This window comes from Scleropages formosus, chromosome 3, assembly GCF_900964775.1.
Source record: "Scleropages formosus chromosome 3, fSclFor1.1, whole genome shotgun sequence".
Taxonomy (NCBI): domain Eukaryota; kingdom Metazoa; phylum Chordata; class Actinopteri; order Osteoglossiformes; family Osteoglossidae; genus Scleropages; species Scleropages formosus.
Window position 1 is genome coordinate 10633909 of NC_041808.1, and position 24647 is coordinate 10658555.

At 45.1% G+C, this 24647-nt stretch overlaps 2 protein-coding genes across 3 annotated transcripts in view; one reads left to right on the plus strand and one right to left on the minus strand.

Annotated features, from left to right (window-relative positions):
* pigk (phosphatidylinositol glycan anchor biosynthesis, class K) overlaps positions 1-6986 on the plus strand; it is a 30489-nt gene extending 23503 nt beyond the window's left edge. Inside the window, exon 10 of one of the 2 annotated variants that reach the window (XM_018734640.2) lies at positions 5005-6986. In XM_018734640.2, coding sequence (XP_018590156.1) covers positions 5005-5224 — 220 coding nt within the window. In that variant the 3' untranslated portion in view covers positions 5225-6986. The remainder of the gene's footprint in view (positions 1-5004) is intronic. The other variant, XM_018734641.2, reaches the window with a different exon arrangement.
* A 4225-nt stretch (positions 6987-11211) lies between these two features.
* Positions 11212-24647, minus strand: part of st6galnac5a (ST6 (alpha-N-acetyl-neuraminyl-2,3-beta-galactosyl-1,3)-N-acetylgalactosaminide alpha-2,6-sialyltransferase 5a) — a 30435-nt gene continuing 16999 nt past the window's right edge. Inside the window, exons 3-5 of the mRNA XM_018734714.2 lie at positions 20528-20937; positions 12784-12891; positions 11212-12270 (exon numbers count right to left, since the gene is read on the minus strand). Coding sequence (XP_018590230.1) covers positions 12036-12270; positions 12784-12891; positions 20528-20937 — 753 coding nt within the window. The 3' untranslated portion in view covers positions 11212-12035. The remainder of the gene's footprint in view (positions 12271-12783; positions 12892-20527; positions 20938-24647) is intronic.

Sequence of the window (24647 nt, forward strand, 5' to 3'; positions counted from 1 at the left end):
ATTCTGCAGGTTACGTACAGTGAAAACGGTGGGATGCTTTTTATTTTTATAAACTACTGTGTACAGACTGCCATGCGCTTACTAATTTAGACATATTTCATTGGTTGGTTTCTGTCTGAAAATGATGGGTCAGTATATTTGAGGCCCTTCATTTCAAAAAGTGACTGGTTAATGGCAGAGAATGTGATCCAGGCCAGTGTGCAGCAAGCTCTATCCTATTTTAATAGCTCCGCTTTCATGTCAACTATGGAAACACCTACAATTTTGTTGCCTTTGACAGAAAGTGCAGGACTTTGGCCGGCAGTTATTCAGTACATCACAGCGGTAACCACATTCACAGATCCTCATTTTGGGGTGAATAAATAGTTGATTGATGTAGCGGCTCACCGAATGCAGTGTGGGGCTCGGAATGAGGTTGGGCTCGCTGCGCCCGCAGTGCTTTGCATTCGAATTGATGCAGCGTGCCAAACACTCGTTTAAAAAAAGGAGGGAAAAAAAATCACTTTAAGGTGCAACATGCCTTTTTATCCCTGTTATTTTGTTTTGTATGATGGATTCTTTTCACTGGCCCCCATCTCTGACATCTAATGTGGGTTTATTACCGTGACAGTTTGACATTCTGCAATCTGCCTTCAGAAAATAGAACGTGTCGTTAAAAATGAACGGCTGTCGGTGGCCCTCCGCTGTTCAACGCCCTGCAAAAAAAAAAAGTTCTTTTATTGTTTGAGCATTGTTTTCTGTCAGGATAACTGATGATGTTGCTGCCTTCAGCATACCATTCTTTGGAAGTGAACATTGATAAGAGATGTTGTCTTTTCTGGTCGTGTACTGATAAGGCACGATGGCCACCCAACAGTGCTACTCAGCCTAAGGAAATGGCACATGTAATTTTTCATTGCAGTGATAAAACCACATTTTTACTCTCTCGCTATTGGTGAAATGAAGAAGAACTTGTGTTAATTTTGGCGTTTTGTGTGTTTTTCCCTTACTTGTGGAGGGTCAAATGCAGTGCTGTTTGAAGGTATGTGAAGGGATAGTCATCATTCTTGTATAAAATATTAAACATATAAATCTTAAACTTTACAAAATGAATGATTATGATTTACACACCCGATTCTACTTGGTTTACCCAATGCAACTAGGGGTTCACTTATTTTGGCAGGGGGGCGGCTAGTAGCGTAGTGGTTAGAGCTGCTGCCTTGTGACCCAATGGTCACGGGTTTGAGTCTCACCTCCAGCTGTAGTACCCTTGAGCAAGGTCCTTCCCCTAAATTGCTCCAGTAAAATTACCCAACTATACAAATGGGTAAATAGTTGTCAGTGCCTCAACACTGTAAGTTAACAATGAACATTGGTCCATATGGTGGAAAGAAACAAACTGACTATACTTAAGAATCATGCATCTGCAACTATGTCTCGCTTTCTCCTAATGCAATGCAGAAACTATTTTCTATGAGATGTACATTGCTTTGGAGAAAACCATCAGCTAAATGAATAAATAATGTAAATTTTCATACCTGGACCACTTCCGTTTTTTCTAATTTCCTCTAATCTGACATATGGAATTGATAATTACACACCTATTATGTCAGATGAGAAACACTTCTTACATTTACATTACATTCATGAAATAACTATTTTGTGGTACAACCAAGGGGCACAAGGGGTTCACATTCTTTCAAGCAGTGCTGCATAAAACATTTTTGAAGAGTTGTACATTCATCCCCATCTTGTGTTCCTCCTGAAGGGAGTAAAAGTTATTTAGTATTTTCAGGATGGATCCTGGTAACTGCACCATGTTTATCATTAACAGTTGGAGACATGGATAATGTGTAGCTTCCAAACTTTTATTTCAGACGTGGCTGTAGTTTGTCTCATGGGTTTGAATATATTTATTGTGCGCTGGACTGCCTTCTAGCTAGCATCTTTTCCAGTACATGTGACAGCATCTATTAAGACTTAGGAGCTTATGTTGAGATGGGCTGAAGCAGCGCTCCTGGGATTTCTGCACTATGAAGTGAGAAAGTAGGGTTCGCTTTTCAGATGATTTCACGGACAACAAAAAGATTATTGCATGAAATAAATATGACCACTTAGCACGAGTGATTTAGTGCAGACTTAAACTAATACATAAGACATGAAATTGCAAGTATATTTACTGGATAAATTTGAAAAATTTCATAGTTTCTCTTAGGTCAGGTAGAAGATAAACCCAGAATGGTATCCCTTATGTTTTATTTTTGTGACCTGGATCACGCTTTACTGACAATGCAGTTTTTATCGAGTGTGTCCTCAGCAGCCGGGACATTCATCGGGCATCGATAATGCGAGCATGCAGTTGTTTTGCAGCTTCCGCACTGTCTGTCTCGCCTCGGGCCTCATTGCCCTTTTTCCCATCAGCAAGAGTGCCATCACCTTCCCGACGGTCAACCCAATCACGTGCAGGCACCTCCCTGTCTTGCCAGATCTCCTCTCTGTGCAAGTTTCTTTCGGGCTGGATGGCGTAGTGGGGGGTGGGATGTCAGGTGCTTCGTCAAACGCCCAAGGTTACGATGTTGTCCAGAAGATGCAGAGGGAAGGCGGTAGTTTGCTCTGAAAGCTGTGGAAAAGTGGAGCTCCTTCAGGACTCAAGAGGAATATAAAGCAGTTGACAAGGCTTGTGCTGTGACGCTGATATTGGCAGGTAAATGCAATAACTTTCCTTCGCTGTTCCTTCTGCCTTCAGTCCTGTGAAATATTTATAAAGCACATTAAGTACAGTCGATAAATTTATTTATTTACATACTGTACCCGTTTACAGAAAATCCCAAAGGAACATGAGGCTCAAGAGCCAGTGGGTCGGTGCAGCTGTGTAGTGTCACACACACAAGCATTACTCAGATTTTTCGATCGAAAAAAATGCAAACTACTGACACTGATTTGTGCTTTTAGGAATTTATGCCAGAACATTAATTGTTGCAACCTCGGAAAGCGCAAGCGTTCTGCATACGCTTCTAGGAAGGTTGTCCGCTGAGCTTGCTACGAAGCCGTGGCTCGGCCCGACCGGCAAGGACTCGTGCTCCTTCCTCACTGTCTGGGGAAGAATGAGCCCGTGGATCTGTTCCAGGTAGATAAGGTGGGCTTTGAGAAAGCCAGAGGACGTATTGGGGATGTGACTGAGAGGGTTTTCCTGGTGGTTAAGAAATGCAAGAGCCCAGCATTGTTTGGAGTAGGGGGAGAGGAGTTTGGACCTATTGACCCTACATACTTCAAGGTTACCTTTGAGAATGGAGACTGTAACCTCCTCAGTGCATCTGTAGTTCAAATTCCAAGAGCTATCCCTCTATAGTATTTGTGAGCAAAGTGCTTAACCTGACTGCTCCTGGAATGTTTCCACCCACAAATGGTTAATGCTGACTTTATAAGCATCAGATAAACAACAAAATAATATGAGCAAATTCAATAAATATAAGGCACTGTGCTCCTGTACAGCGGCTGCCATATAGGAACGTTGTGAGATGGTGCGTTTATTGGACGTCATTCCTACATTCCACTGTCTGTCTTGAATACTGTATTCTGTTTCTTTCTGCAGGATGTAATTGAGTCTGTAGCTCACCATGCTTGCAAGCCTGTTAAATTATTGAGAGCTCAGCCATATTACAACAGCGATAATTGCACTATTTTCGCCAATCTCTTCCAGAACGGCAGAATTTGGGCATTACACGCTTGTCTGGGTGCCTGCGGCTGTCCGCGCACGTTACAGCCATCTCGTAGTCGCCCGTCCTGCTGCGCTGTGAAGGTTGAGGCTGCCGGCATCTCGGACACGCACTTGCTGAGCTGGTTCTTTCCGGAGATGCTCTCCTCGCTCGGGTAGCGGCACAGCAGGGGATCTCACGTCCCATCTCCAAGGGTCAAAGGCTCTGGGCCTGGAAAACGGACATCTGCTGCCGGACATGGGTTCAGTGCTCGTACCTAGGATGGCAGTGGGACTCGTGTGTGTGTGTGTGTGTGTGTGTGTGTGTGTGTGTGTGTGTGTGTGTGTGTGTGTAAAAGACAAAGGAGATGGAGAATTGTGAGGGTGGCTTGTGGCAGGTAAATGGAATTTTTTTCCCCCTAAATGTATCTTATGATCTTCATATTACCTGCCTTACTTCTCATGCGTAGGGGGGCTGGATTAAACTCTGAAGACTTTGAAACACCTTCAAGTGCTTAATTGAGGTTTTCTGTTACTTGGTTTTGGTTCTCTCTTGTTTTCAGTCTTTTTGTAATTTTTCTTTTGGTAATTATAGTGCCCTCCACAACGTTTGTTCTCTCAGCGGGAGTTTTCCTTTGGAAACTTGTGTTTTGTGTGAAAAGCTCAGCATTGCCCATTTGTCTTGATTACAGCTTCGGGGGGGGCTACTGAATGCGAAATGTGCCCATATTGCCAGTAACGCGTTTGACGGACAGGCCTTGGCCGTGTTATTGCATGCGACTTCATGCTTTCTAACTCCTGTGTTTAAAACGGGCTCCTGCAAGCAACAGAGGTGAAATAAAATGACAGTAAAAGTTGTCCATTATCAATAATCACTTGTCCAATACAGAGCTGCAGTCGCCCGGAACCAGTCCCAGAAGCATTGGTTATGATACAGGGTACATCCTGGATGGGACACCACTCCATCACAGGACAGACACCCATAAACACACTCGTATAGCGAAATCTGGCAAAAGGAAGAAAAATATCATTAGAGCAGTAGAGCAGCTAACAGTTTGCTCATTACTTTATAGCAGTGGATTTGTGTTTCACTTACATGTGATTTTAGTTTATTCGCTGCAAGTCCTGTGCAAATATCATGTGGAACTTTGGCACACGGATGTGTGTTTGTAGGACTTGTTCTTGTTTCCGTGTCTCTCTGCTCAAAGTGATGTGTGTTTATGATTGTCACGTAGTTTAAAGATCCTGTCACTCTGCTCTGTGTGTGGTTGATGTGTTGTCTCACAGTGCTGGAGTAGTGTTACACCCCCATTGTGTCGCCTTTCTGACAGAAACCCAAACAGAAGGATTGGCACCCCCCAGATGGCTTCATTCTGGGCCTTTGGACCCTCATCCTGCTTGTGTTCTTCAAGACCTACGGCATCAAACACCTCAAGCACATCTTCTAAGACCCTCCCCCAAGCTCTGCCTGGGGGTCCCAAGCCTCTTGTAGTGGGTGAGAAAGGAATCTGCCACATTACTGGAATGACCCCATTCCACCTCCTCCTTTGACTTTTTTTTTTTTTTTTGGCTGACTTCGATGTGGTAGGATGCTGTACCAACACACTCGTGGTGTACTCTTTGGTACCAGTAACAAAAGGTTGCAGGAGCTTGACAAGGGTCCTCACGTCATTCTGGATACAACATGACAGCTCTTTTTTGTTTGTTTTTTTTTGTTTTGTTTTAATAACTTAAATGATTGACTTTGAAAGCACGCAGGGCTTAACAGTTGAGTCGTGACACAGTACAAGAAGCCAACTTCTATGCTCGACAAAACTTTCTCTCTTGAGAACAGTCCAGTTATTGTGGGATCGTGTTTTGCCCTGTGAATGGACGCATTGTTTACTGAGAGCCAAGTTATGAAGATTTGCGCCTGTCCCTTTCATTCCTCAGCAAGCCGTTATTTATTATCTGCCGTTTCATACGTTCTGCACTCGGCATCAGACTGAGGCGTGATGGATCGCCTGCCGCACGGACGAAGGGCTCCAATGTGGATTTCATTCCGCTGAAAGCCTGCCCTGTTTTACATATTTTAGCAGTAGCCGCAGCTTAAATGGAAGGGCAGTGCGGGCGCTTTTTATGGGGCTTGCTGTGGCTGGGTGCTGAGCTCGGCCCTGGGGGGAGCGCTAACAGCCGGCCGAGCCAACGCTGCCACTGTAGGCACGGGAGCTAATGCATTTCGGCACCCCTCCTCCCTCTCGTAGAAGACCATGTTCTAATGTGATGGATAATGCCATTCGATCACCGCGGCCCGGTTCTTTCCATTTTTCCAAATGGCCTCAATGTAAATATCTACTAGTTTCCATTCTCACCCCACAGTCCAGAATTTTATTTATATTCTTTACAGGTAAATGGGTTTTCTCCCCTCTTCCTAATGTCGTTGGCGAAAGATGAAAAACCAGTCAGAGGGATCGTTGGCACCGCAGCGGTCCGACTCAGGACCCCGTAAATGGACACCACTACACTGATATGGTGAAAGCAAAGGCAGTATAGGGGTGAAACTCACTGCTTTGCTCCTTATGTACTTTTTTTTCTGCTGCCTATTATGTTTAGCTTTGCAAAGTCTTGATATGATTCCCCTATAAAATGGTGCCGTTGCAATAAAAGATAATGGTGCTTCCCAAAAGGTGACACGCCAGTCATAGTAAGAGCACTCGAATATGGTAATGTACTCTTAGCCGGTGGCTGCTTGCAGTTTCTCTTAGGTTCAGTGTCAATTCGAACCTGTTTGCTCGTAACGGCCTCCTTGGTACTACTGTGAAGGACGACGGCACGTTTGAATGGTCTCTTGGCTGCAAGTGTGGTTACATTATAAAAAGGAATAAAAGAAAGTATACATGTACAAGTACAAAGGCAGTGTGTGATACCAGAGAATCCTTTCATTCATCCATCGGAAATACATCTAAACATACAGAGCTCTCTTATTCACAAGCTTTACGAATTTAAAGTAGCTTTCAAATACACATTGGGTTCTTAGACCTTTCGCCCTCCTCTTTGTTCATTTTATTTAATGAAGGGTTTAGCTCCGGCATAAATTCTTTCTGTCTCTCACTGGGTGACAAAGGGGACTTTTCACTAAGATGATGCAGGTCTGACTCACAGAAAATGTCCATCTGTTGTAATTATTGAGCAGTACTTAACCCAACTATGTTCTACTGTTTCAAATAAGTAAAAGAAAAATTTAATTTCTGTAAGTATTTTTCTGTGCACCTTTGCTAACCTTCTTTACGCTGTTGTAACTGGTTGAGTGAAGGCAGCAGGTAAATAAAAAAAATTTTAAAAAAAGTGCTATAATAAAATGGTGTCCTCATTGCTATGCTGAAGAAGAATGGCCCCCCGTCCGGGGACCAGACGCTCTCCTTCCACGCTGGCTCTGTTCTGCTCACTTCATCTCAGTGGGAGACCAGGTGTCGTCTCCTGGACCACGGCAGCTGTGTTTCCATGCTCTTCTGCGACAAGAAGCCTTGTTGGATCAGGCGACCTGGAGGTGAGCAAACGTGACCCGGCGACAGCGCTAGAACAAAACCAGAAGCTTTTGTTGCGTTTCCCGGCATATCGGTTTGGTCCTCTCGCGGATGCCAGTTCTGTAGCCTCTTATCAGCAGGGACTGGACTGTGGGGGGTTGTTGATTTGCAGCCGCCTCATAATCATCTTTATCTACGAATTGAGGACACTACTGGGAGGAATTATTCATACTGTGCTACAATAGTTACGGGGTGTTATAACGAGTTTTTATTAGAATAGCCTGAGCTAAAAATCTCTTCTTGTTACTGCCAAATTTGCATGAAAACTTGCCAAATTTTCTACCTAACTTATTGTTAATGGTTTCTGTGATAATGGCTGTCATTTGTAAAATTACCCAGTTTTGTCACTGGGTTTATAATTTCATCCCTGTTCCATTGTGACCAAGGTATAATTACATAAATGCACATATGCAATTACTTTGTACTGCATGACAGGATAGGAATTATTGAAAGAAATAATGAATCTGAAAAAGAAAATAATTTGGACTTTTTTCCCCCCTCGCACTGTAATATTACAGATAAATTGGAGGAACAATTTTTGTACATTACAGGAAATGTAAAAAGGGTAATTTTATCATTATCTTAATTTTCCCAAATTGCTTTTTCATGTTTTAAGGAAACAAATGTATGTGCCAAGTATATAGAGGCAACATTTTATATTGTATATATGAAAAGTTATTGTTGGGGCTTTTTTTTTCTTTACTTGAGTCACACCGACAAACATGCTTTCAGCTACAAAAATATCCTTTTTATTTTAATCTTTAGGTGAACCGGTCTTTTGGACAGAGGCAGGTGTTAATGGTTCAGGAACATGGCACCGGGAAAAACGCACCACAAAAAGCTCTTTGTCTTCAGCCGGAGTTCTCTGTCTAAAGGGACGGGAAACTTGTGGTGGAGAAGAGGGGTAGTGGAACGGCAGCGAGGGAGAAAAGTTAATAGATCAGTTCAATAAACTTATCTCTGGGGCTATTTTTACCCCCACCCCCCAACAACCTCACATATGATGAAGTCCTCCTCTCTCCGCCTTTTTTTTTCCACATTTTTTATTTTTCAACTTATTCCAGATTGCAAGGCCAGCCAAACACACAGCTGCAGGGGAACATGAGCTTCTGTAGCCAGTGATGGCAGGCGCTGGAGAGCCCTTCGCTCTGTGATAAAAGGTATTGAGCTGCAGCTCGCTGTTGAGCTTAATAAAGGGGGAAAGGACGAGGTCAACTGCCTTTCAGGAGAATAAACATCGCCAGCAATGGCTTGCTGGCTGCATAAATAACACAGGGTGCCTGTGAACTGTTCTCACCTGGCCTGCCTTTTAAGGGGCACGTGTTCCTTGCCAGTCGCTTCCTATTATGTAAAACGTTAATTTACCTGAAGGCAGCAGTGTCTGATGTCCCAGACTGTGACTTCTGCTCAGAAATTCCGCAAAAAGCAGAGCCATGCAGCAGCCGATGGAGCAATTAAAGACAAGGTTACTGCTTCAAGGCTTACTTCTTGTGCTTGCTGTGGTTCTCTTGACCATGGTACTTACCCTGAATTGCTCCAGTAAAATACCCAGTTGCAGAAATTGGTCATATGCGCTAAGCTGCTAGTAACGTAGTTTGAAGTGGCTAGTAGTAGCTTGAAGAATTCATAATTATAATGTATTAAGTACCAGAAAATGAAAGATTGACGAATACATTAGAATGTCTCTAATGTATTCGTCAAGTTTATGTGTGAGGACAAACTGGCCATGAGAGCCCAATCACTGCAAGAGAAGTTCACACAATGTTATTTCTCTTGTCTGGTGTTTAGATATGGAAAGTTCTAGGCGGCCACCCAGGTGGACAAACACTTCACTTGTTGAAGTTCAGTGACACTCTCCTGTAATTTTTAAGAAGCTCACAAGACCAGTGCTCTGCATACATGAGGGAGGGGGGTGTTTCAGTGGAGATCGGAGTCAGCTGGATAAAACACTCCACTTGACTGAGCAGTGCCTTCTCAACGTCAAGCCTTGTGCCTCAACGTGTCATTCCTTTCAAGGACAAGTGTGATGCTTTTCTGCTGTGCAGTTCCTCTCCAGCAGTCTCATGAGTTATTTCCAGACTTCCGAATCCCGTTGATAAACAAGACCATTCCTTTCTGCCCCCCCACCCCACCCTGCGTGAATTTGCAAGCTTTCAGTGTGCTTGCATCTGCCATTTGTCTTGGTCCTTTGCGTGAAGATGGATTCAAAGAGATGTTTTACATTTCTTAACTCATGCGCTCACACACTCTTGGCACCATGCATATCTTATAAATAATGCATGAGCTTCAGGCCTGTCAATTAGTAAACAAAGGCTTTGGTTTACACAGACAATTACAATTCTGCATGTGTAATAAATATCCTTGTCCCCCTCCATATTTCTTCTCTTCAGCAAGGAATGAGAGACAGAAGGTAAGATTGACACTTCTGTATGTAATTTTTAATTTTCCATTTGGATACAGTCCCTTCCATCAGATGGATTTTGGACTTGTTCTGATAGGGAGGCTTGTCCATGTGTGTGCGCAACCTTGAACAGGTGGAAATGCTTTGGGTGGGCTGCAAACACGCAGTATGTTTGTGGTGAAAGACTGCCTCGTGTTTCGGCAGGAAGGTCTCAGCAGGGAAACCTGTTGCTGGAGGTCAGCTCGAGAACGTCAGACTTCAGCAGCTTTTTAATCTAATCACTAATATCACAGATCTGAGGATTAAATTTACACAGCCAAGACATTAATTAGTTAAATCTGATGGGGAAAATGCACAGGTTGGATGATTTTCAGTTGGACAGCTGTCTGGTTTTCAATAGCCTCTTCCCTGGCCAGTGATGTGTTTCAGTAAGATGCTGAGAACTCCTCAGGCTGCAACTGTCACCCTCCTCTGACCAATGAGATTTCCCCCTTTATAGCCATTTAGTCTTTGCACATTTCTTGTAGATTAACTTGGTTAAACTTGTTTAAGTGGAGTGTTATACAGTACCATTGAAGAGTGAGAGTCCACTTACATTAACTCTTCAGCTGAGGCTTTTCTCCAAAGCGACTTAAAATGTTAAGGTACTTAATTATTTACCCATTTACACAGCTGGATAATTTTTTTTACTGTAGCAATTTAGGGTAAGTACCTCGCTCAAGGGTACTACAGCTGGAGGTGAGGCTTAAAACTGCAATGTTTGCGTCCAAAGGCAGTAGCTCTAACCACTACGCTACCAGCTGCACTTGCTGGAAACTAGTTTTCACAAGGTAGTCAGTTAAAAGTTTGATCAGGAAATGCTCCCATGTGTCTTCCCAGGTCTTCTGCAGCAATTCCCAGAGATGTAGGCCACTTGTGGGTTGCTTTGCTTTCACTCCTCTCTCCAGTTCATCCCATACAGGTAATAGTGTACATATACACCTAAATCTCAGCTATGCAACGGAATTTGTTTAAAGTGCTAGCTACTCCATTCAGAAGCAATCTTTCAAAGCTGGCACCAGGAAAGCATTTAGCTTGTGCTACATGTACTACTTCATGTTCTGCTATGACAGCAAACAGTGTTGCAGTGCTGACAGTTCAGTTATTGGCTGACTGCTGTAACGCTAGATAAACAATATCATGCTAGCTCTCATTTAACAGCCGTGGGTCTCGGCCGTAAAAGCCTGAAGAGTTTGTTTACTGCAAGTTTCAGTCCGATCTGTGTCTTATAAAGCTATATCTCGCTGACTTTGAGAGAGCAAGTTGCAATGGAAAGTAGAATGGGCTTTTAACACCTTTCTTCCAAATTGCTGGCTGGAACAGGGTAAAGACAACAGAGCTAGAGTTGACCCAGACCCAGCAATGTTCTACCCCCCTGGAGTCCTCGGTGTGAAAGAACCACTGAAATAAACAGAGTAACGGCAAGAGATCACTGTGCAGCCATAGTGTATTTTTTACATTCAGGTGAAACACATTTGTTTCACTGTTGTGCCGGTAGGAGGGGGGAAAAAAATTGGAAAAATGGCAAAGCAACAGGGACTGTAAAAAATGTCAAAATGCTGAAACATCTGGTATGTGAATTAAAACAAAATTTATAGCAGTTCTGGATCTGAAGCTCAGTAGCTTTGCTTTGATATCGAGCTGTATTTCTGAATGGCAGCATCTGTACCACATTTCAGCATCAGTGAAGTTGACAGTCTCTATAAAGTAAAAAATACCAGAGGCATTGTTTTCATTTTAAATAAAGGGGTAAATTAAATAGCTAAATTAGATAAATACTAAAGTGACTCAAAGCATGATTTTGCTGCATCATCCTTACCACAGGATCACATCACATAACCCAGGATGTTCTCACTGTGCTTCTCCAGCACTACAGAGAAAGTGTTCCACCTGCAATATCATCACGGTGCCGGTTTAAGAGCAGCTGGTCAGCTGGATGGGCCCTGGTGTGAAACAGAAGCCCAACAGGACCGATGGTTTCCGCGCCTCGAACCCCGACTGCTGCCTCCAGTAGCACAAAAGGACAAAAAAAGCAGCAGTCTCATTAATCACCTGCAAACTATAGTAATTAGTGACACGCGCTGCAGTTTTACACTCCCAAGGAGGGGAAAGAAAGAAATTTTATGGCTGAAGGAGGTTGAGCTGAAAGCAATTAAGCAAGCCGCTGTCCCCAGAATGTGTCGTGTGTTTTACCAGGCTCCTCCCAAGCCCCTTGGCTCCAGGTGAAGAGGTGGGAGGAGAAAGAGGGTCCTGTCGGTGGGCAGGGTCACACGCTGCTTGTTGCCTGTGGGGAGTCTCTCCCATGTGGTCCTGTCAGTGGCAGTTGTATGCAGGGGGTCTCCCCCGGCCTGGCCGGCAGTCACGTGCTCCGGGTGGCGTTAGCCGTCCAGTTAGCGGCAGGCGGCCCGGGGCTCCAGTTGGGCTGGTAGAAGTGGATGTCGAATGTCCGTGCCCAGTTGGCGAAGACGCGCTTTTCCGTGATGAAGCGGTGGTGGCTGCCGCGGCGGCCTCGCTCGTGCGAGATGTACATGGTGCACTCGTCCGACCCAGAGGGCTCGTAGTAATGGTAGGGGACTGAGGGGTGGTAAGGCTCCCTGCATGATACCGGGAGAAGGGAGACTTAGTTTCACTGATTTGATCAAAGCTAAAGCAGTGCAGGCTGGGTAATGGGAGCCCGCTGATCGATGGCCAGCGGAGGGAGAGGCACCACCGCAGTATATCTCCCGCGGTCCATGGCGCGCTGCTGCTCGCTAGCTCAACCGTAATGATGCAGTATCACAGTGAGAACGTCGGATTTGATTCTTGCGATATGCAAATGAGTTAAACAGTTCGTTCTGAGCAAGCGTTTTCTGCTCCTTTCGAGAAACAATTTCATTTTAATAATGGCAAACAAAGAATCTTCACTGTAAGCAAAAACCGTAGTGGCACACAGGCATAAAAGGCTATTTTATTTATCAAGCAGTTATTGTTTTGAGCACATACGCAAGGAGCTTTAAATATGTGCTGTCTATCGTTGAGGTCAGGAAGGATTCCATTGTTCCGGGGAGCAAGTTGCGTCAGGTCTGCGACGCGTCACTCTACTCCGTCGCTATCGGAGCGGAACTCACCTGCAGAAATCGGGCGCCACCATGCCGTAAACGTTGATCCTCTCGCAGAGCTCCAGCGCAATGGCCATGGTGAACCAGCCTGTGCTCAGCCAGGAATTGGACATCCTCCTGAAGAGGGACAGAGACACTCAGTGATGAGCACATGGCTGGGCTCCAAATTGCAGGAACCCCCCTGTGCCTCTGGACTTCACATCTACGTGCGGGACCTGTGCCGTTAAGGACACATTTTAAATTAGGCAATTAACACACGATTGACATTTTGCTGAAGCTGTGCAGCAAAAAGTATCAAAACAATCTGTACGACAAAAACCAAAAGACTAATTAAATGTGTCTTTTGCAGATGCCTACTAATGATCAATACATGATAATTAGAAGCACTTTGTCACAGATTAATTTAACATGGAAACAATCAATTTGAAACTGAGGAAAGTCCCTGCAAATAAACAAGATTTAATTGCATAATTATTTTTATCCCTCGTGCTAAAGATCATTTCATTCTTCAAAACTGTTCAGGGACCCCGTGCTACCCGAAAAAGGCAGTGGTACTAAAATGACTTCGAGAAAACGTGTGAGTAGTCAGGAATGGCAATGTGCTAATAATAAATTTTAATTTCTGATTTGCTCAAGCTCCTGATTGGCTGCAAAGTTATGTCCAAGTTGTGCTTTCGTTGCTTGGCTGCAATTACATCTGTAATCTCCATGGTGACACACTTATCTAATTACAGCGGTATTTGTATCTGAGCTGCACCATCCCCAGCCAGCCCTAAATTATCACAAATCGCTCATTTGCTGTGATGGTGAACAGCTGGGCCATTCCAACTGTCCACTCCAGTGACTGTGTGCACTTTGCCTTTGCAACACACGTCGCGCTCCGCAGCCCTCCAAAGTGTTTTCTCCGAAACGGGCCGTCTGGAATAGAAGGAAGCGGTAAACCCTTTCGGTGCCGAACGCAGAGTGTCCCCGCTCTTCTATCTCTAAGATCCCTCAGAACTCCTCTAAAAGCCACTAGAGAGTCCCTGCTGCTCGGTGCCAAGGTTTCGACTACTTTCTAATGTGCTTTTACGGGGGGATCTGGAGATGGATTTCATGCTACCGGAGGTTGAGCGTTTTATCCTGACGGAATTGTAAATGAAGAGCAGCAAACTTCTACAGCACGGTAAAGGCTTGAGTCCAAGTCAAAGGCAGCTGTAGTAAACAACGTTCAAGCCTTTAGTCCTGGGAGCAACCCAGACATTCTCTTTTGCGTACCCAGCATCCTGACGCAGGTGTTGCATTCTGGGCCAGAACCGCTGACGGTGTCATTTTTACCGTACTTTTTGGCCTCTCTGTTATATCTGAAGGATGGAAGGAGAAGGAGAGATACTGTCTAGTCAGTGGAGCCTGTGCGGTGAAGCCATGCAGGTGACGGCAGGGTCTCTTAGAAATGTCATATCAGCAGGAAGGACTGCCTTCCACACCCCACCACCATCCTCCATCAGAGCTCCACCTGCCAGCAGCACGTGTGAGCACATAGCATAAGCAAGTGTCGTGCATAATGCACAGTGAACGCACTGCCACTAGAAGGAAATGACTAACAAGAACACAGCAATAGCGGAAACGTTCACAGCACATGTGCCGTTCTGGGTGTGAGAACAGGGAACATGTTGGTATCGCAAGGCAGATCTCAAACTCATGGAAACAAAGGAAAACACTTTCTGCTGAATTCATGCACTGTTCAGGCCATCTAAAAAGCACTTTGGAGAATGAACTGCACTTTGATGAATAAGTCAAGGTGTGACATGGGTACCCCCCCCACGGAACATGGCAAAAGGGAAGCAATTTACATGCAAACTTTAACCATAGTTTGAGTATCGCAGGTACTAGATGAGCCACAGATACACCTCACAGCACTAGTAACTTCTACTTCTTTTAAAAATAATGGGGTTCCACTGACAAATCAGAGGGACTTGACTCCGCACTCTTCCACGGAAGCATTACCTCCATAAAGCTAGTAAAATATCCTGTTTTATTACTATTATTTTTTAACTTTAGTAAGAAGTGCCACAGTATGAGGGAAGATATTCTGTAATTTCATTGGCTCTTGAAAGATAAATAAAAATCAGGACAGACTGCACATGGCATCCCTTCGCTTTCCCTCCCCCGTTGCCTTTGGCAAGTACGCTCACATCTCTGCCCCCAAACGTCACCCACGGGCTGAAGACGGAGGCGCATCGCAACGCTAAGGCACAAAAGAAGGCCCTTCTGCACGAGGAGGGGATGCCTACCTGCTGGTGAGAAGCCCACCGGTGGACCACTTTTGCTTGGATGTCGGCTCTACCCCGAAGCGACGGGCCTATTGAGCACGCCATGAAAATCGGCGCAACCCCGAGAGGCTCATCCAGCCGGTCGGTCTGTCATCAAGAGCGGTTGAAGCCCATGTAAGCTTTTCAAGGCTGCCACGTATAGACCTACACAAGAGGCACGTCTGCACTTGGGCTTGAACCGTGAGGTCAGCACCAAGTCAGGTTTAGCACAGAGATGCTCTTTCGATGTAAGTCAGAGAACTTCCCGGAGCGTTCCCCCCTCCCCCCCACAGCAGGTTCACGGTCTTGAAAGCCCCAGCTTCCTCTTCCATGCAGCGTTCAAAGAAGAACAACAGAAGATGTGGAGACCCTCAAAGGAATGTGACAGCACAACATTACATTAACCTTCCCAGAGTTCTTCGCATTGCTGAGGGCCTGTCTGTGTTATACCTGTCACCCCCGTGGTTTTAGAGGAGCCATGCGGAGCTGAGCCCCCCGAACACCGTCTCTCTCTCTCTCTCTCCCTGGGAGCTCATCATATCCACACGACACAGATATGGAAATCCTTTAGTCATGCAGAAAGCACCTTCACAATGCTTTTGGCGTAAGTGTGTAAGAGCTCTCCAAGAGCATCCAACACTTCTTGCAGCAGTTTGGCCCAACCTGTGTACAAACACACTCTCCAGTGCAAAATCAGAAGAGAACGGTGGGCGGCCATGGCACTCCTGCATTAAACTGGTCCTTCCTGGCACCATGTGGGAAGTGACTGCACCGCTGTCAACATGTGAGCTGAGATTTTTTTTTTTTTTTCTCCCCCGTCTGACCAGACCTGATGTTATGCTTTCGCTTTTATTTTGCTTTGCATTTTTCCCACCCCTGTTGCGGCTTGTGCTGTACAGTCTCGGTTCTAATGCTGCTAAGTGTGCTCGGCCCGAGGCCCCCGCCGTTGAGTGACGGCTTCTAAATGGAAACGGCGAAAACGGGCAAATGAACGAAGATTCCCGTGCACGCAACACTGACACAGCCGCTCGTTCGGCGCAATGTCAGCTTTCAAGCTGCTCCGCCGGTCCCACTCTACCACACACTGACAGCTCCTTCTCCTGCGTCGCTCCTCAAAGATCTTCTGCTTTGCACTTCCTTTTACTGACAGAGCCATCAATCTTCTCCAAACTCCAGCCATCTGAGAATTGTCTTGTTAAACCGCAGGAAGCCTCCCGATCCATAAAAATTCCCCAAATTACCAACCTACATACCACCTACAACCTCGTTTGGCTTCAAGTGGTTCTTGGTGTCAGATGCACTCTGAAATTCAGGATCTGCTTAAACCAGTTTGTACCGATGCTCTCCAGATTAGAACCGTATAGTTCGTCTGTTCACACAACCAGACAGCTGTAACTCCCCAACCCCTGGAGAGATAATTAATTGCTCAATTCACTTGATTACCTGACTTAATCAAATATTTGGCTGAATTAGCCCACACGTGACTTTCCATTTAAAGGTTTTGTGGCTTAATAATTAGGCACGTGCTATTTCAGTGGGCATTTCAACCACCCCTTCCTGCTTTTGGATCTTTAATTATTACTCTGCCAAATCTCATTCGTTTCATTAGATTGCATAATCCCAACAACCCACATATTTGGACATAATTACTTGCTGCAAAAAAAAAAAAAGCATGTAAGCATTAATCAAACGTGGCCAGAAGTCAGTTCACCATCATCAGCCATAGTCATATCCACAAGAAAATATTCGTAGAGAACACATTGCTGTGTTTTGTTGAAGTTTGTTTTAACCTCTTACAAAATAATTGAACCCAAGCCCCATCATGACAACTGAGGAGACAGACTTCCATCCATCCATCCATCCATCAATAGCTGCTTCTCTAATACGGAGCTACATTGGTGCGGAGGCCACGGAAGAAGCACAGGGTGTGAGACAGGGTACACCCTGGATGGGCTGCTAGTCCATTGCAAGACAATCACAAACACTCATTCACTCATGTAGTCACTCATTACAGACGGACAACCATTCACTGAAACACATTCTTGAACTGCGAGAGAAAACCCAGACCGAGCTGGATTCGAACCTACGGCCCAAGAGTTGCGAAGCACTAACCCCCGCCGAGCAGGGCTTTCGTTCACTCATAAACAGGGATCTGAGGTAGGGCAGAACGGTATGTTCCATCAAGGAAGCAATGAGCCGAATTGGTGGTTATCAGCACCAGACTGATCTGTACAGGACACCATGTACAGTACAGTAAAACAGAGTGCTGAACTGGTGTTGCATCGCATAATCAGTACTCATCCTTAAGGGACTGTACTGTATGAGAACTACACTAACTTATGCCAAAAATGGGCTTGTCTTCTCTTTGCATTACTTAATGTGCTTCTTGTATTAAAAAAAGGGGCAAACTGTTGTTCTCATTCTGGAGTATTAAAAGTCAGCAAAGTCTAATCAATAAAACATTTTACCTGTTAGCAGACTTACAGAAATCAGTAGTACGTAGCTTTTGGCCATTAAAACCGATCGGTGCCTCTTGGAAAATTTTTCGGGGGACTCATTTTATGACTCTAACATTTAATTGAGTGAACGCTAATGACTATAAATTATTTCTATAACTGTATAAACATAAAAATAATGTATTTGATTTTGCTCAACACCTTCGGTGTCCTTGTCTTTCTGTTTGAGGATCATGGGCTCGATATATTGGACAGGCTGAAATGTCAGTCACTGGGGACCTGGCTGTGAGCAAAGCACAGGGCGGTTTTGGGAGACGGGCCAGTCGCTGGCAAACAGTTAAAACCCTGTGTCAGGCAGCCAGATAAACAGCTGTCACGGAGTAACCTGTAAAGCATAATGCAGTGCATCAAGGATCATTTACCGCGTACCATGTGTCCCCATTGCGTCCAGGGAGTGGATCCACGGTAAAAGCTGCGATTACTTTCTGCAAGCGAAGCTGACGCCCATTGATCTTTTGATTAGCAATGTCATGTTGCCGTTTCCCAAGCTGCACGGTCAGCCTTGGGTCGGTTTACTCTGGTTTAACTGCACTTCATTCTGACAGAAGTTATAATCCTTCTTGGATTGACCTACTCAAGGGTTCAAAGCTGTGAGTAAAGGAGGACAACTTTGCAGCCATTTACATTTTTTGGGGGAAGACGACATTACCTCTCAAAGAACGCCGTGCTGTTGACCGAGACCCTCAGGAAGTAACGAGGATTCCTGCGTTTCCTGGGCAGCCCTTAACCGTTTTGTGTACTGTTTGCCTAATCGTTTTACTGTTCACGAAGGGAACGCTGGGAAACGTGTCCCTCTGAAGGACGCCCTCTGTGTGAACGTGACTTTTCGTATAGTGCATATTCAGATACCTTTAGGTCATGTCATCAGTACTAACGGTGTAGGTCATAAGCTGGAGGTCTCACAGGTATCTACTGACCAGCAGCAGAAAACTGGCAGATGTATTGTCTTTATTCATTTAGATGACCCTTTTGTCCAAAGTAAATTACAATGGTAAGCTGTCTACAGGTATTTACCCATTTATACAGCTGGGTAATTTCACTGTTGCGATTTAGGGTAAGTACCTTGTTCAAGGACACTACAATAGTAGGCAGGATTCAAACTTATGTTCTTCAGATGTGAAGGCAGCAGCTCCATCCGCTACCCTACCAGCTGCCCCCCCGTGGCTATTAATTATCAAAATAGGCGCAGTCAATTCATTCTTCTCTCGATCCTGCTCTTTGAATTTACTCTAAAGCATGAAACATATAGAAGAATTAATGCGGGTCTCAATACAGCGCACCAGGTAAATTGACATGTCCTGCGCTCATTTATACATTTATACACATACAATTACTGTGCAATAGCCAGAAAGGAGTGTGTACATACAGTGAGAACACAAGGAGGAATGAAACACCACAGCACAACTTCTACCTAATCATAATATGAATCAGGCACCTTGAACTTCTGGGAAATCATTAATAATTCTGGAAAACTGAAATTACAGCCCTTTTGAAAAAGCAGTCTTTTTTATGTATGCTTCAGTGCCGCTTGCTCCAAAACTTAGAGACTGAAGTACAAGAACTTTTTTTTTTTTTTTTTTTTTTAAATATATTTAAAAAAACACCCCAAACCTAACACTGAGAGTATAATGTAATCGATTGAAATGTTCCGTCAAGAGGAACTGGCCCACTTTGTTACACTTAAAGTGTTCTTTTGTGAACTTCAGCTTTGTAGGGGGGGCTTGTCAATGAATAACAGGAATAGTCTTATTACCAAAGAGAAAATACCCAGAGGAGTCGGTCTTAAATCATTTGCAGATAGGTCGACATTTTGTGTGCCAACCTTAATGAGATTGGTTCAGCAAGGCGAAAAAACACCGTCTGCCTTCTATTTTTGAGGCCGAACAAAAAAGCAAAGCCCGCGAGACTGTCCGCTTCCAGCTAATTACGGTGTTTTAATTAACTCCTAGCATGTCTGAATCCACAGTTCATTTCCAGCAGGATGAGTAGTGATTTAGGCGTTCTTTCACAGGATTATAATTTCACTCCCCTCGTAAGGCAGATATTACACAAGCTGATAAAAGAGCACAGATTAATGCCCCGGGGCCCCCCACCATCCCCACTCCCCTCCCCTCCCCTGCGGCTTTAAGTGGGTCGGTGCGTCATCTCGCCTTTGTCTCGGCGCCGGGCCGAGGTGCACGAACTGGTGGATCTGCTGTCATTTCAGCGCGGGCTGTAATTGGCGCCGCGCTTCACGGAAAACGTGCAGCTTGTTGGAAGTGAAGGGGATGCACAGTGATGCACGACACATGTTTTACCATCAGACACCTCACGGGCAGCTTAACTCCAGGCCCTGATGCGTTCCTTGTGGCACCAGTGGCATCTGCGGTGGTGGCAAAACCTTGCCAACACTGATGTTCCTGGGTTCGAGGGATGTGGATTTGGAAGTGAGCGTAGAGAAATACGAACTCCTCTGCTCCTCTGCAAGTGAGACGCAGATTTGCAAACCCTCTATGTCAACACAAAGGCCGTTCTCCGGCATTACGGCGAGCTGATTCCCTGTGCCTTATATCCTCTTAAATCCCAGTATGCATCCTCCATCTTTTTAATCTAAATTGCAGCACTCATTTCGCAAGAGACACAAAATGCGATTGTTTGCTTTAGGTTTATCTGTTTCTTGTTGATCCGAAAATGCCGGATGGCCAAAATATCTACTGCAAAAAAAAAGGTACTCAGCAAAATTTCCAGCCCATTTAATCTCTTTAATATCATGTTTAATGTGTCATGCTTTATGCAGTCATGGTTATGGGAACGCAGTATAATGACATTAGCTGCAGTTACATCAGAACTTGAAAAGAAAATAATATCTAAAAGGCATATAAAAATTAAATTAAAATTTGTACAGTTAGACCGCACAAAAAAAAAAAAAAAAACCACACAAAAAGAAATAAAAATTGGTGCACTCACCGGTCCTTCCCTGTCTCCCTCTTGAAGAGCTCGTCAAATTGCAGCATCTTCTGCCGGGAAATGATGAAGACCTTCAGCTTGGGCAGCACCTGGTTCATGAGGCGCAGGTTGTTGTAGACCAGGCCCTTGCCGTCACGCCGCATATAGCTGCTCGGGCCCCAGAAGATGAACACCGTGTCCTGGCTAGCGTTGAGCAGCTCGTGGCGTCGGTGCAGCACCCTCTGCATGCTGGAGTGGGCCACGACGCGCAGACTGGTGCGCTGGCCCACGTCTTGTCCAAAGCTGCGCGTGGGGGCATCGTTCATGCGGATCACGCACTCCGTGCGGTCAATCTCCTTGCCCCGTTTGCTGCCGATCAGGTGGCCCGAGCTGGTCACCAGGGCGCAGTTTTTGCAGTGCATCTTCAGTGCCTGTGGGGAGGGTAGTTGGGTCAGGGGTGGGCAAAGAAAGAGGAGTTAATTTCAGCATGGAGTCAAGCAAGAGGCCACTTCCCTGGGATAAACCCATCTCTCAGGCACACCCTTTTAAACAGTTAATCGCCGCAGCTCATAAAACCTCTGACTATTGAACTTCCTTATGTGAAAGGATCTTTCAGACAATTAATTAAGTCCGTTACTTAGCCTAGTGCTCCGAAAGCACACAGTGTTCAGTGGCATAATCTCAGCGTAAGCTGCACTCGGGGCTCAAAAGCGAAAAGTTGCACGGCGTTTCGGATTCCGGGCTCATTAAAGCCCGCGGAGCGCGGATCGGTTTTTCGGGGATTTTTCACGCACTGGTTCCATCCAGCACCCTCATCGCCATCATCATCATCATCATCATAATGAACCAGTTCGCATCCTGCAAATTCAACTCATTTGGACTAAGTTATCCCTAGGAGGAAATAGAGGATTACACGTAATGACCCCATCTGTGAGACACACACACACACACACACACACAGAGCAATGCCATCAGAGGGTTTTACACTCGTGACAGAGATTAAAGAAGGATTACCCATATACCAAATCTCGTACCATTCACTTGGAATTTAAGACTCGACCACCCAGCAGTGGGAACAAAGTGGTAAATGGACTCTCTATGCAGGTCTAATATCTCCCTACATCGAAATGTCACCCGAGAGTCTAAACGGAAGCCACGTACACAGTGTCATGAAGAGAGGAGACAATGGAAAAGGTACCAAAAGAAGAAAACACATAGAAACTACACTGTCGGTGTTTTCTGGGCTTTAAGTGCCTTGCATGACCGCTTCCTGGATTGACAGAAAGTTCCTGTTACCAAGACCCCACAACATTAAAAAAATTGACTTTCCTTCCTCCCTTTTAGCGAAGCTTTTGTTCCCACATCCGAGTTACAACGTCCACTTTTAAAGAAAGCCCCTGGGTTTCTGCATTCAAGGCTGCGCGAGGCACATCTCCCGTAGCACATTGAAAGCACGAACCTGATTTTTGCAATGTTCCTTGTGTTGTTAATAAAAAAAAAATAAAAAAAAAATACATGTTTCAAATTACAAGCTCGTGTGAGAGGAACTTTGATCTCGTTAAAATGAAATGGAAAAAGTTCCTTCGCAGGCTTGAGGGCCTGGATGTGTATGGCGGGCCTGGTGATGCCTGCTCATACCATTTCTGCACAACAAAAGCTGAGGCTTCGTCAAGCTAACGGCCACAATTTCACGGGGCCCGATATGGCCCAGGGTTGGGGTTTAACGAGGCTCGAAACCCCTCAAAGACACCAGGTGGTACAGAAAGTGTTTTTTTTTTTTTTTTTTTTGCAAGTATGGGAGCTTCCTGTGCGACTGGTTTATAAGTCCCGAGCGGCGACCTGTACTGCCTAGCGCTGAGACCGTAGTGCGTGGAAGGAAGATCCTCATGAATAATTCCAGGTCTACTTACAGAGGCCCATTTACATGTTCTGGGTTGCAAAGACCCTTCCTGTGCAGTCAGACTCAAGGTAGAGGTGTTGGACTATTTTAGTCTGAGTTGCAAATGCAGTATCTGTGTCCCCTGCTTCTCCCCCAGCAAACAAACATTTTTAACCCCTTGCTACCCTGGAAGCGCCCCACTCCGAAGCCTACAGAAGACACACTCCTCTGACATACCGCTTGATGGGGGCTAACCTCCCCAGCCTCACCTCTATTAGCAAGCTGGACAACAGGAAGGGGAAGCTGCATCCCGGCACATGATCAGCCAGTGTTGTAAACCTTGAAGCGAACAGGGTCAGGAATCTCATTTCTTTGGCCTCCTTTCAACAGGCTTCACCATGGTGGATTTCGTAAGGAGCCTAGTCCTCCGTCCCTCCTAGAGCTGCAAATATCATGAGCGGCTGCACAGGCTCTCAAGGCACCATCATAACACTGAGCACCGCTTACTTGGAGTAAACCAGAGAGCCACTCTTCTCATTGGACACGGAGGCCGATCATCCTCCTATCTACCTCTATACGGGTTTGTTCAGATGTAAGCGGTTTTTCTGGTAGCCCTAAATCTGTGCCCCATGTTGTTCCATGGATAATCTGCAGTGCTCGTCTTCATCCTTGTGAGCCAAAGCTGGAGTGCCGTGGAAGTCAAAAGAGGGGGGAATCGGTGTTTTCCCCACACATTTCCAGAGTCAGCGGCCCCAAATCCTGCATCAAATAAGCTAATTTATAGCACTTGTGAAGTTGTCGCTGAACGGCGACGGAGGGGAGCAAGGCGGGTGTGTGTCTGCATGCAATTTGGCAGCTCGCTGAGGACAAAGCCCTCTTTGGGCGCACTCGGCCGCACAAAAGGCATTTTGCACAGGAAGAAATTATACACACAAGGCAACAAATCCCAGCAAAACCCTTTGGGGATACAAAGTGATGCAAATGAAGTTCCAACAAAAGTAGAGGGTACTTTCCTCATGAACAGATATAGCAAACGGACACCAAATAGCTGCCTTAAAAAATGGACGAGGGCAGCAAGCACTGAGGATGCCCTCCTGCTCAGTACTGAGCAAGGTCCCACCTTTCTTCTGTGCTCTGGTATAGTAGTAGTCATGTGCAGAGTTTAATGCAATAATGGGCCCAAGAACTTTAGGTTACATGACCAGATGTATGACTGTCACGCCATTCCCGTCCTGCATATTGATCACAGCAGGAGCGTAAGTAGCATTTGGGTCTCCTACAACATTGGGTGAGATAATTGGAAAGTTACGTATGTTTTGAGCTCACACTTTTTTTCCCAAAGCATTTCCCATTTATAAGATGAATATTGCACTGATATTTTACAATTCAGATTAAGTTCCTTTCTCGAGGGTATAACAGCAGAGTGCTTCTTGCTCAAGTGTTACAGGAGTAGAGCCCCTCTTGAAACTTGAATCGGTCTATATTTCCCACCACCATGCAACCTGCTGTTCCAAATCCTATTTTGCTACATCAACCCAAAGAGGCCACTTTTGTGCCCCTAGGGAGGTGGATGTGGTTCTTGTCCACCAGGGCTTTCCCTTCACCACTGGGTGGGCAACCCTGCTGTTCCTGAACATCTTTGCCATCCATCACAGTCAAACTGATCACCGACTCCACATTCCATAAGGCCGGGCAAAGTTGGTTGAAAGAACTCACAAAAAGACTGTCTGGTGCCAAGAGCCGAACAGGCAGGTTCAGGAATCCCCAAACTATGTTCACACGAGAGAGCTAATCCAGCGTTCTAGACTCTCCGTGGTGTGGTGGTGGAACTGACTGCTGCCTCTTTTGATTAAAAATAAAAAGACAAAATACAATGGAGACATCACAGTAGAGACAGTGACAAAAAAAACAATGTCAGAGACATAACCACTGGTCCCCGGGATTTTTCCTGAAGCTCACAGCAGCCACTTGTGAAAAAAACAATGGCTTTGCCTTCTATGGATTTTTTTTCCCCCACATTCTTGCACCAATTACTTGGCATAAAATATAATAGCTTGCCTACTATTACTGGTTATTAGACAGTTGATAATAATAGTTCAATTCAATTTCCATTGCAGTCTGAACTCCAACTAGCAATTGTAGGGGGAGAACAATGAAAAATATATGAATAAAATATACCCAAATACCCATACACCTTAGTACAGCAGTCAGAAAATGCATAATGGTTCACATGTACCGTAAGGTTAACAGCAATGGTACAAC